Below are 11791 nucleotides of genomic sequence, written 5' to 3'. Positions count from 1 at the left end.
AACTGGAGGCAAAAACCACCACTGAGAAGTGTCTTTCAACTAGAGCATGAATTCAGACTTCCCTCCCAGTCCTGCAGAACTTAATTTGCTGCACAGATAATAAAACCAAAAGTGAAGGGCTTTCTAAAAACAGCAAAACTTGACAAGTTCTTCCTTCCTATTTCAATTTGACTTTCTTTATTTTTAGCATATAATCAGGTTTTAAAGGGAATTTATCAGATAGAAAATCACTCAGATGTGCCAGGGCACAAGATCACAAGATGCTTAGTTTTAAGAGACTAAAATTTCATTGGTTCCAATTATGTCCTAGAAATATTTCAACAAATTTGCGTTTTGAGGTCACAGAAAAAAATTTCAAAGTATCTTTATATTTCCCTCTCTGAGAAAACAGAAGGAGACGAGGGGAAAGTAAAGGGGAAAAGTAAAGGCATTTCAGAATAGCATCCCATGATTAGTTTGGTACCAAAGTGTTGGGTAAATAAAATCCACTTAGACTCTTCCGAAAAGTCAGTAACTCTGTCACCTAGCCCTGGCTGGCATTTTGTTGTCATTGTCATTGTTGTTTAATGCCAATGCAGCTTCCATTGCTAACTTTTGTTTTCTCTCAAGTAGGCAAAATTGTTTTTATTAGCAAATTCCTATACCCTATGATTTTCTGCAAATGTTTAGGGTCCTCCTGTCTCAGATTGATCATGAACATGTCTAGGACTTCAAAAGGGTCAGATTCTCCCACTTTTCCTTCCCAGCACCCCTCTCATAACTTTCCCCTTTATTTGAGCCTTTTATGGTTACTGGGTTTTGCGTGTCAACACTCTCGACACCAGCAGCCCACCCTGCAAGGCCAGGCCAGCCCAGAATCTGCCCCAGTAAAAGGCCCAGGCTCTTCTATTCTGCTCCACCCAGATTCTATCTCCGGCCAGGAACAGCCGGGCTAGGTGACAAGCTGGCCTCACCAATCACTCAGGGGAGTGATTTTCTTGGAGATAGTCTGGCCTGGGGAGTTGATACTACAGATTCAAATGGGCTTTTTCTGAGGGCTCCTACACCCATTCCAGAAACCTCAGGTAGTTGAATGTCATTCCTAAAGTGGAACCCTAGATTTACCGCAGGACTCACAACAGCTCCCTGTTAATGGATGAGACGGAGGATAGTGGACTGGGGCTCAGTGGCTGAGGAATGGCACAAAGGAATGAAGAGGGGTCAGGGCTGTGATGCCTGACATCCTCGCCATGCTGTCTGCAGCCCACTCTAACCCCCTCCAGTTCAGACCTCGTTGCTCTGGGCTGCTATCACCAGCCCCAACTTTGCTTGGTCGGGGGAAACCCATCCCTCTTAATTTACCCCTCTCAGGTCTCTGCTGTAGGCAGCTTGGAAAAGAAAGCGAAACAAAGGTCCTTGGGAGAGTGAAGTTTTCAATTAATTGGTGTGAGTGACGGGCGGGGCGGGGGGGGCGGGGGCGGTGTCGGCTCCAAAATGCAAGAGACTAGTCAGCTGCAGGCGAGGTGCATAACTTTTGCTCTGGGCGGCTGAGTGGCTTTCGCCTGGATCCCTCAGTTGGGACTTCCTGCGCTTGGGGAGACTATGCCAGGCCTGGGAAGCCCAGCTCGGGAGACGGCTCCCGGCTGGCCCGACTGTAGGGGAGAATAGTGTAGACCAGGCACCGGACTTTTCTCGCTGGTAGAGAGATCGTCAGGTTCCCCCGCCGAGTCTTTTCGTCTTCTTGACTTACTCGTAAGTCCCTGCGCCTAGCTCCAAGGGCGCTTCGTGAGCATTTTCCCGGCAGACAGTATGTGTATAAGCAGGGTCTGCTGCGATTGGTCTTAATTCGGAGAATCTCCTGGGATAACGTGCGTGATATACTTTTGTCTCCGTAGCAAAGCCGGGAAAATTAGCTCCCTCAGGTTTGGGGGTCTAGGTTAGCTAATCCGAGCGATTAAGCATCAGGATAAAAAATTGGTCTGTTTCCACATTCTGACCATCTCTGTCGTTCGCCTTCATTTAGTTGTGCAGCTCAGGGAGCCGAGGAGAGGTGGCAAAATAGCCTTGGCGAAGAAAAGGCACAGGCCTCAGCTCCCGCCTCAGTCGCAAACAGGGCCTAGGATGGTTAGTCGCGCAAGCAGCTCGTGGGGGTGGCTGCGGCGCAAACGCTAGAGTCCCCGGGAGGGCGGGAAGGGAAGGTGGGCTGCGCAAGGGGCTGGGGAGGGGTGGGGGCCAGGGTGGGTGGGTCCAGTGGGGCCCCGGCCGGGAGCCAGGCTCTCCCGCGCCCCCACCCCCACGTGGCCCCGCGCAGCCAATGGTACGGCCGGGAGCAGGAGCCCTCCGGGAGGGAGGCGGCCCCCCGACTGGCCCAGGCCCCCTCCCAACCTGAACTTCGTTTTTATAAACGTCCCACGATGAGCTAACCTGTTGGAGGGCGGGCGGGCCGACGGGAGGCGGGAGGCTTACTGAGAGAGAGAGAGAGAGAGAGAGAGAGCGAGAGAGAGGGAGAGAGAGAGGGAGAGAGCAAGAGAGAGGGAGGAAGAGGGCGGGAGCGCGAGAACCAGAGAGAAAGGAGAGGAGGGAGGAGGCGCGCTGCGCCATGGTGTCCTGCGCGGGGCCAGGGCCAGGGCCAGGTCCCGGCCAGGCCGGGCCATGAGCCGCGCCGGGAGCTGGGACATGGACGGGCTGCGGACGGACGGTGGGGCCGCCGGGGCGGCTCCGGCCTCCTCTTCCTCCTCCTCCTCTGTGGCGGCGGCAGCGCCCGGCCAGTGTCGCGGCTTCCTCTCCGCTCCAGTGTTCGCCGGGACACACTCCGGGCGTGCGGCGGCGGCAGCGGCAGCAGCGGCGGCGGCGGCCGCGGCCGCCTCGGGTTTCGCATACCCTGGGACGTCTGAGCGCGCGGGCTCCACCTCGTCCTCGTCATCTTCGGCTGTGGTCGCAGCGCGCCCGGAGGCTCCCTCCGCCAAAGAGTGCCCTGCCCCGGGCACGGCCGCTACAGCGCCCCCGGGCGCCCCAGCTCTGGGCTACGGCTACCACTTCGGTAACGGCTACTATAGCTGCCGCATGTCGCACGGTGTGGGCTTACAGCAAAATGCTCTCAAGTCGTCGCCGCACTCCTCGCTGGGAGGCTTCCCGGTGGAGAAGTACATGGACGTATCAGGCTTGGCAAGCAGCAGCGTGCCGGCAAACGAGGTACCCGCGCGAGCCAAAGAAGTGTCCTTCTACCAGGGCTACACGAGCCCCTACCAGCACGTGCCTGGCTACATCGATATGGTGTCTACCTTCGGCTCCGGGGAGCCTCGGCACGAGGCGTACATCTCCATGGAGGGCTACCAGTCCTGGACGCTGGCCAACGGGTGGAACAGCCAGGTGTACTGCGCCAAGGACCAGCCACAGGGCTCCCACTTTTGGAAATCATCCTTTCCAGGTAAGGACTTTGGGGGAAAGCGGGGAGCACTGCGGAGAAGGGAAGAAGGAAATGAAAGGACTTGGAGTGTGTGTCCCTACTTCAGAGTGGGCGCCAGTCCTCCTTTGCCCAACCAGGGTTGTGGAACAGTTCCTCCAGTTAGAGTGAAATCTGCAAATTCCTCCCTTTGATTTAAATTGCCTCCCTCCCAACCTTTTTTTTTTTTTTTGTCGTGTACGGGCACAGGCCTGTTTTTCGCCTAAAGCTGAAGGTCTTTGCATGCCCTTTGCTCAGTCAGGCCTTGGTCTCCTCCCCAAAGAGGTGTCACAGAATTGGGCCCTACTTTTCAAGGACATGAATGCCCCAGAGTAACCACTAAAGCTCACAAATTTCAAACACTGGAACACAAGAAATCAAAGCTTGAACAAACAGCCTGTATTTTTTAAAAGTCTATGTATGGTTTGTATGTGCACCACCGGTATTTGCAGAAACTATCCTTATGAGCATTCTCGATAACCACGCCATAAAATCACAGGCTTGTTAAGATGCTGGCCTGAGAAACCATGATGATCCCTCCAATAGGCCTTCACTTTGAAGCGTAAATAATCCTTCTTTAACAACATATAAATAATGTCTGTGTAAATGATAATGATACAATTAGTAAATAGCCTGGTTTTCTTTAGTCCCTGTAGCCCCTCCAAACATACACATACAGTCCCTAGCTGGGTGCTCTGAATATTCTGGTCTAATTTTTTCCATTCTGTTTTTTATACCAGGGGATGTGGCTCTAAATCAGCCAGACATGTGTGTCTACCGTCGGGGGAGGAAGAAGAGGGTGCCCTACACCAAACTTCAGCTCAAAGAACTGGAGAATGAGTATGCCATTAACAAGTTCATTAACAAGGACAAGAGGCGGCGGATCTCGGCTGCCACAAACCTATCCGAAAGACAAGTGACCATTTGGTTTCAGAACCGAAGAGTGAAAGATAAGAAAATTGTCTCCAAGCTCAAAGATACTGTCTCTTGATGTGGACCAGCTTGGCCACAGAGCTGTTTAAATGCTTTCTGTTGTCTCCAAAAGACCTTCGGAAAGACTTGAATATGTATTTAATTCTCCCCATGCCCCAGCCAGTAATGGCAAACTTTGTGAATTGTTTTTCTCTCTTCCCCTTATCTGGCTCTAAAACTTTTTGCTACCCCACCTGACTTTGTAGTTCTGTTTACTTGTTTATTATTGATTTTTTTCTTTTCTAGGTTTATTTTTATGATGTTTTCAATGTTCTGTTTCTCCCTCCAGGCCAGTATAAAGGACTTGAAGTATTTTTGAATACCCCTGCCCCATGAATTTCAGAAATGTCATTCGTTTTCATTTTAGGATTTTATTTTTTTAGTTACTTTATATGCCTGTTTCCAGCACTGATTATCTTCATAATCCATTAAGGCAGAACAATTTGCAGTCATTCATATCCTGTGATTAGGTAATTGAATCATTAGCTCTCAGCAGTTGCCCTGCGGCAAGTGAAAACAGCTCTGGGAGGCAGTTCTCCAGGGTCACTGGAAATGCTAAAAACAGGAGGCTGGAGATACCGTTATGGCTTTAAAAGCAGCTACCTTATTAAATAGGGTTTGTATTGGTATTGGAATGAAGACAATCTTTCTGACTTCGAATCTTTCACTTGCTGTTGTAAATGTTTAACATACCTTGTAGATCTGTGCTTTTACAATCTTTAGTTTGAAAATAATGTGTCCTCGTGGATGACTTCATTACCCCAGCTCTACATGCAAATATTTAAATGGTTGCAATTATGAATGGTATAAATGCACCCCCTCTCCTTGGCCTCCAGTCTGTGGAACTAAAATCGAGGCCATCTCTTCCGTCCCTTAAAAAAGTGTCCAACCAAGGCCACATGGGTGGGAACTTTCATCCAGAACCCAGTGAATAACTTGACCATCAGAACAAATGTATTGGGCCTCTCTCAAAGCTGTAAAACATCTAACAAATGCAAAACTTGTGGAGCTCTAAGGTCCAAAAAGAAAAAAAAATCTTTCTGAAAGTGATAACTACTTTTAAAGTGCTGCATATTTATACAACTGAGAGATTATTTTTGTAGATGAAATGTCTGTGAGCTGGGATATGTGAGCAGTGCTTCAGGCATTTAAAAATCACTCTTTACTCCTAGGGAGATGCAAATAAACAGAACTCTCTTGTTTCCTCTGAGTCTCTACACATTTGTTTTCTCTCCCAAGCTTGTGTTGGCTCTAGAAACTGTTCTTATTTATTGTAAAACATTGTTATCTGAAACACTATGCTGTTCCCTGTATATGAAGAAAACTCAGCACTGTTTCTGGTCTCTGAAACCTCTAGGTTCTCCACTCTTGCCAGTCCTCCCCACTTTTCTGAGGCTTCGACATAAATAGTAACGCCTTTACATGAGGGTATGACTTGTGGTGTCTAAAATGATATTTTTTACCAGACCACCTTAAAAACATCTCCAATAAAATTTTACTTCTTTCAATATTACCAATCTATTCAAACAGTTTCATTTTTAAAATCAATATGTATGTGCCAGGTCCAGAAAAACATGCTCACTTGGAGGTTTTCTTCCTAGAAAGGCTGTAATAAATATCTACTCTAGGAAGGTCTTAAAATTAGACATATCCATATTTGGCAATTAAAAAGGAAACATTTCAGCTTATGCCTTATCGCCTTCTCCCGCCATCCACACACAGCAGTTGTAGGCTGAAACCATAATTATAGAGCCTAAACCTCTAGACGCAATTTTTAGGCACTACGAACTTTCGTTTTGCCTGTCAGGGAAATGGCTGTTTAGGGAAATAGGTTGCCTCTTCGTTGTTAGCACGCAGGCACAATCAATTAATTTAGTGGTTGCTAACTTTTTGATATGTGAGCTTAATACAGATGTTTAAAACCTCACACAATATGTAAACTCTTCTGGCGGGAGGGCTCCTTTAGTATCTGCCAGAGAAAAGAGCAGAGATCACAGGTTCGAAGCTACTTTCGTTTTCTCTGGCCCGCTTGATTTCTCTCATATCTTGCAACTGATTGCGGGGCAGACGTCTTCGTGTTAATAATGAGCGAGAGACAGAGAGATATATACAGGGGGAGAGACAGAGGGGAGAGGGAGAGAGAAGTGACCACGATTCAATCTCTGGAGAAAATGGGGCCATGCCGTCCCGACCTTCCACTTTGTGAAGAACTACTAACATTTGCTGTTTTTCATCCGAAACAGGCCTGTTTTCCCTTGTTCTCCCATGTCGTCGTAGCCCCCAGCGCCAACCCCTTCTTTTGTGTAACTTCCAAACTCCAAGGCCCATATCTCGGGTCCATTGGTCAGGTTTCCTGCCAGTGGATGGAGGGAATTGCCTCGAGGTTTTTCTTTTAACTGCAGTTTCCCTGTCAGTTTCCCTCCGCCTGGGAGAAATGGGAGGTTTGCTGAAGATTAAAACTGCGCTCACTCTCCCGGTGGAATTTGACTTGAAGGCTAAATCAGTAACAGATGAACTTTGTTATTTATATGAATTCCTTTTATATTCCGAGGGGGGGGGGCGGGGAGAGGAACGGGTCGGTGGGCTAGGCGTTGCCAGGGAGGCCCGCGGGAAGCCGCCAGGGCCTGGGAGCTTCGGGCGGAGGAGCTCCCACCGGAGCTGCGCTTCCTCCACGTGGAGACCGAGAGCCCGCTAGGACAGCGCCTCCGAAACCCGGCAGGTTTCGAGCGCCGCCGCTGGAGAATCAAGGCTCGCGTTTTTGCGCGTGATTCAAGAGGCGAAGGTGGCTTTGGAGCCGGGACACACCGCCAGACAAAGGCGGGGGGCGGGGAGCTGCGACGCTTCCCCGCTTCCCCACGTCTGGCAGCCTGCCGAGTCCTCCTGGCCTCGCAGTCCGGGCCAGACTCGCCGCCAGTTCTCCGGCTTCCCGAGCCGCTCGACGCGCCTGGCAGCGGGCCGTGACCGCAGAGGCTGAAGACCCCGGGCGGCTGCGTCGTCCTTCACTGTTGATCTTGACCGTGCGGCTGCTCCACGTCAGGCGTGGAGCTCGCTCGCCATCTCCTGGGCAGTTGGCGGCATTGGCAGAGCGCGCGGTTTAGCTCCGCGGCGAAATTTCCTTTCCCATTCTCCAGGTTACCAGCCGAGCCTCCAACCTCCACCCTCCATCCCTAACCCCCACCCCTTGCCTCCCTGTTCCCTGTCCCCAGCTCGCAGCTCCACGCATACAACTTTGCCTGCTGGACCTCGGAAATCGTAAACTCAAGAGATGACGTGGTGACTGGGCACCATTCTGAGCCAAGGAGAAATGAAAGGAGTCTAATTCGTTCTAGTCTTTTTCTGTTTCTCACTTAGTTCCTTTCTATCTTTAGTCCCCAGGGGCCAACCGCAGCCGTGCGACTGCTTAAGGGTCCGGAGTAGACTTGGAGATACCGGAGAATCTCTGTACACTGAAACGGGAGGAGGGGAGGCGTCAGGGACCCACGGAGTTGGAGCTTACGGACCTGGGGAGGCTGTAGCTCCTTAAAAACTAAAAGTGAGAGCCCAGATCCCCTAGGTCCCTAGGAACTACGGTAGCAGCTTGCGTCTACCACCCCCGCCCCGTCACCAAAGGACGGGGAGTGGCGTGCGTCTGGGTCTGAGTTCCCGAGGCAACTGACGGAGTCTGGAAGAGCCCTGGACGTGCCCACCCCACCCCCTCCCCCGCCCTAGAGCGGGAGGAAGAGGCCGATTGCGTTCCCCAGAGCCGCCCAATTGGTCGCCATAACTCACACAATAAAGTCGCAGCGCGGTGGTCAGCCTTGCCCTCCGGCGGCGCTTGTGTGGTCTCAGTGCCGGAGCTGGCGGTCTAACCAATTCCAGCTTGGCTAGGGGACCGCGAGGCGGGCTGCAGGCTGGGGCGGGCTCCAGCCGCCGGGTCGCTGGGGGTCTTGGGACCCGAGGCAGGGGAGGACGACCCCTGGCCCTCTGGCCAGACTGGACCCAGGGCCTGCTGCGGGGGCTGCCACGATGCTCCCGGCAACAGAGCGCTGCCCCGCCCACCTCCGTGTTCTACAGACCCCGGAACCCGCCAGCCTCCCGCGGCCCTGGAGGCGATGAGGGAGGAATGCTGCCAGCCCTCTTCCTCGGTGTGACCCGTGGCTCTGACTCTTCTCTCCTTCCACACCAGGTCGGGGGCGGGGGTGGGGGGAGTGCGAAGAAGCTCTGCCTACTCTGCCTGCCACAGAGTGGATGGACACCTTGGACTTCTGGTTTGCAGGATGTGGTAGCCAAGGTGACTCCTGGCTATAAAAGGAATGTAGCCTTTGGCCAATCCAGCGGTCCAGTCCAGGCTTCCCCAGGAGGACCACAAGGCTTGGCCATGAAGAAGCACCCAGGAGTGGTGTGAAGCTTCCTTCCTAGGAACCGAACTCGGGAGAGTTTGTGATGCACTTCTCAATCAGTAAACCTCTGGGACGGTGCCTGCAGCCTGGGGCCCAGGGCTCAGGCAGTTCGTGGGTTTTCGCTGTGAGATACCCTGCGAAGAGCTCTCTCCACAGAGATGGGCCTGGGAGGGATGGGTTAGGAGTACCATTGCTCAGGTCTAGGGACAGAGCTGGTGGCCCCACCAGACCACGGGATCTTGGGGCAAACTGAGACTCACGCCTTACTGGAAAGGCCTCGGCTGCATCTTAAAGCTAGTAGAAGCAAGCCTGGCCCAGGTAAGCAGCGAAAAGACGGGAGTACAAAGCTAATCAAGACCAAGAAGGGTCCCAAGGGACACTTGGGCAAAGGCGCCCTATGCCTGATGTCCCCAGCTCCTGACACTGGGCCTGGAAACTTGCAGCGGTTTCACCCTCTGCTCGAACATGCCTTGGCTCTGCCTGGCAGGCTTGTCCTTCGCCATCGAATATTGCGGGTGTTATCATAATACCCTGAAGGGGGGGAAAACGGGTCGGGGGGATGTAGGCGGTGCTGAAATGACCGGCTTTGAAGAACCTGCAGGCAAAGTTTCGTCCAATCGTCTGAGCCTGTCCTCTTATTCCCGGTTGTAACTAAATACTGCTGCGAGCACAGCCGAAGCCCTTTGTTGGAGATGTGTGAGCGCAGTCTCTACAGAGCGGGCTATGTGGGCTCGCTTCTGAATCTGCAGTCGCCCGACTCCTTCTACTTCTCCAACCTGCGGCCGAATGGAGGCCAGTTGGCCGCACTTCCCCCCATCTCATACCCTCGCGGCGCGCTGCCCTGGGCCACCACGCCCGCCTCCTGCGCCCCAGCGCAGCCTGCCGGTGCCACCGCCTTCGGCGGCTTCTCGCAACCCTACCTGGCTGGCTCCGGGCCTCTTGGGCTGCAGCCCCTTGGCGCCAAGGACCGACCCGAAGAGCAGGCCAAGTTTTATACGCCCGACGTGGCCGCCGCGCCTGAGGAGCGTGGCCGTTCGCGGCCGCCCTTTGCCCCCGAGTCTAGCCTGGTGCCCTCGGCCGCTGGTCTCAAATCGACCAAGTACGACTACGCGGGTGTGGGCCGTGCCGCGCCAGGCTCTGCGGCCCTGATTGAGGGGACCCCCTGCGCCGCCGGCTTCAAGGACGACACCAAGGGCCCGCTCAACTTGAACATGACAGTGCAGGCAGCGGGCGTCGCTTCTTGCCTGCGACCTTCGCTGCCCGACGGTAAACGGTGGCCATGCTCCCCGGGCCAGTCAGGGCCGGAATGGGAGGTGGGATGCAGGGTACAGTGTGTAGGGGGAGGGAGCCTCCGGGGGTGGGCAGGCAACAGGGAGCGGGCTGGGCTGACTTGGGTTGGGGCTGTGTTGCAGGCCTGCCGTGGGGGGCGGCCCCCGGGAGGGCCCGCAAGAAGCGGAAACCCTACACGAAGCAGCAGATTGCGGAGCTGGAGAACGAATTCCTCCTCAACGAATTCATCAACCGGCAGAAACGCAAGGAATTGTCCAACAGGCTGAACCTCAGCGACCAGCAGGTCAAAATCTGGTTCCAGAACCGTCGTATGAAGAAGAAGCGTGTGGTGCTGCGGGAGCAGGCGCTGGCGCTGTATTAATCCCTGGCCTGGCCGAGGCCGGTTCTGCTTCTTTGAGCCGGAGTCTGGCGTGGAGGAAGATCTGGGACTAGGGCTTTTCCTTCCACTCCTCAGCTGATCCTAGGTACCCTCCTGCTCTGGCTGCAGCCCCGAAAGCCAGTGGGAGATTTGGAGACCTGGCCAGTAGTGCCTCCAGGCTTTCCCTTTTCCGGAAGGGGCTGTGAAAGTTGCAGCACAACCTTGGCATTGAGGGTTCCCCAGTGGGGTCCTGGGGTCACCTGTCTTTGCTTTCGGCTAAGGCATTTACACCTGGGCTCACTCCAGCTCCCTTTTACTTGGATTTCTGCTTTTGCCTAGTCTCCCTTTTCCCTTCTCCCCAATCCTTTCTGCATTTAGCAGACACCTAGTTAGAACTCAGAATGGAACTGAATTTAGGAAGGGCTTCAGGGCGAAGTGGAAAAGGGCTGTGGGCACAATCCTGTCTCTTTGCAGCCAAAGCCCCTTATGGCAAAGCCAGAATCATGATGCCGGAGAAAGGAAAGTGTACCATCACCACCACCCTCTGTCTTCCCTGGCTGGTTTGAGAGGACAAAAGCCACCTTAGACCTTCAGATCTTGGGAGGAAAGGGGAAGGAGTGTGGCCGTACAAACTCAGAGACATCTCGGAGTTCAAGCTGGACTGGCTCCTCCAGCTGGGCGAAGTGGACTGGATACTTCTTTCCTAGGAATGGGCAAGGGAGGCTGGGGTTCCATGGCAACCTGCACTTCCTAGCCGAGACTGGTAAAATTCCCCTACTTCTCTCATCCCCTTCACACACGCCTCAACCAGAGCCCTGTGCTGGGTAACTGGGCTCCAGAGCTGAGCTCTGATGAGGAGATGCTAGTCTGCTTTGAGGCTGGGCTGCAGTGGAGGGAGAGGAAAATGTCAAGAGGCAGGAGAAGGGAGTGAGCAAGGGGGCAGGGGGGCCCTACATTCCAACTGTAAATATGGCTTTCCTGTCAAGGTGGGTAAAGGTGCCAACATTTCTTTCTTTCTTGAATTATAGTAATGAGCCACCGCAGGGAGAAGTGAAATCTCCTCCTCCACCAGGCAGGGGGTGGACAAGAAAGGAGGCCCCTCAGATCCTCAGCCCCCCCATAGCTGCTCTTGACCAAGAGAGGACCAGAAGTTCTCCTCTTCTTCTCCATCACCTGCCAACTCCACCAAGGGGCTCGACCACTGTACCCTTTCTGAGGACATCTCTGGCCTGCCTCTGCGGCCTGTGCAAGGCCCTGGGCTCTGCTAGGCTTGCTTTGTGGAGGTTGGGGTTCCAGAATGCCAGTTGGAGTTGTCCTAGGTGTGCTGGGTATCCTGCCTTAACTTCAGTGAACCCAAGCCCCCCACCCCCA

At 53.6% G+C, this 11791-nt stretch overlaps 2 protein-coding genes across 2 annotated transcripts; both read left to right on the top strand.

Moving 5' to 3' along the window:
• The first annotated feature begins 2631 nt into the window (after positions 1-2631).
• HOXD13 (homeobox D13) lies at positions 2632-4412 on the top strand. Its single transcript, XM_037044731.1, has 2 exons — positions 2632-3406; positions 4162-4412. The coding sequence occupies exons 1-2, from the start codon at positions 2632-2634 to the stop codon at positions 4410-4412; spliced, it is 1026 nt and encodes a 341-aa protein (XP_036900626.1).
• Positions 4413-9464: 5052 nt separating this feature from the next.
• Positions 9465-10423, top strand: HOXD12 (homeobox D12). Its single transcript, XM_037044730.1, has 2 exons — positions 9465-10038; positions 10185-10423. Exons 1-2 carry the CDS (start codon positions 9465-9467, stop codon positions 10421-10423), a joined length of 813 nt encoding a protein of 270 aa, XP_036900625.1.
• The last annotated feature ends 1368 nt before the right edge of the window (positions 10424-11791 follow it).

Source organism: Sturnira hondurensis, unplaced genomic scaffold (assembly GCF_014824575.4).
Source record: "Sturnira hondurensis isolate 20B ecotype Veracruz unplaced genomic scaffold, ASM1482457v3 Scaffold0004136, whole genome shotgun sequence".
Classification (NCBI taxonomy): domain Eukaryota; kingdom Metazoa; phylum Chordata; class Mammalia; order Chiroptera; family Phyllostomidae; genus Sturnira; species Sturnira hondurensis.
The sequence above is the reverse complement of the archived record's forward strand: the minus strand, read 5'-3'. Positions and strand labels throughout refer to the sequence as shown.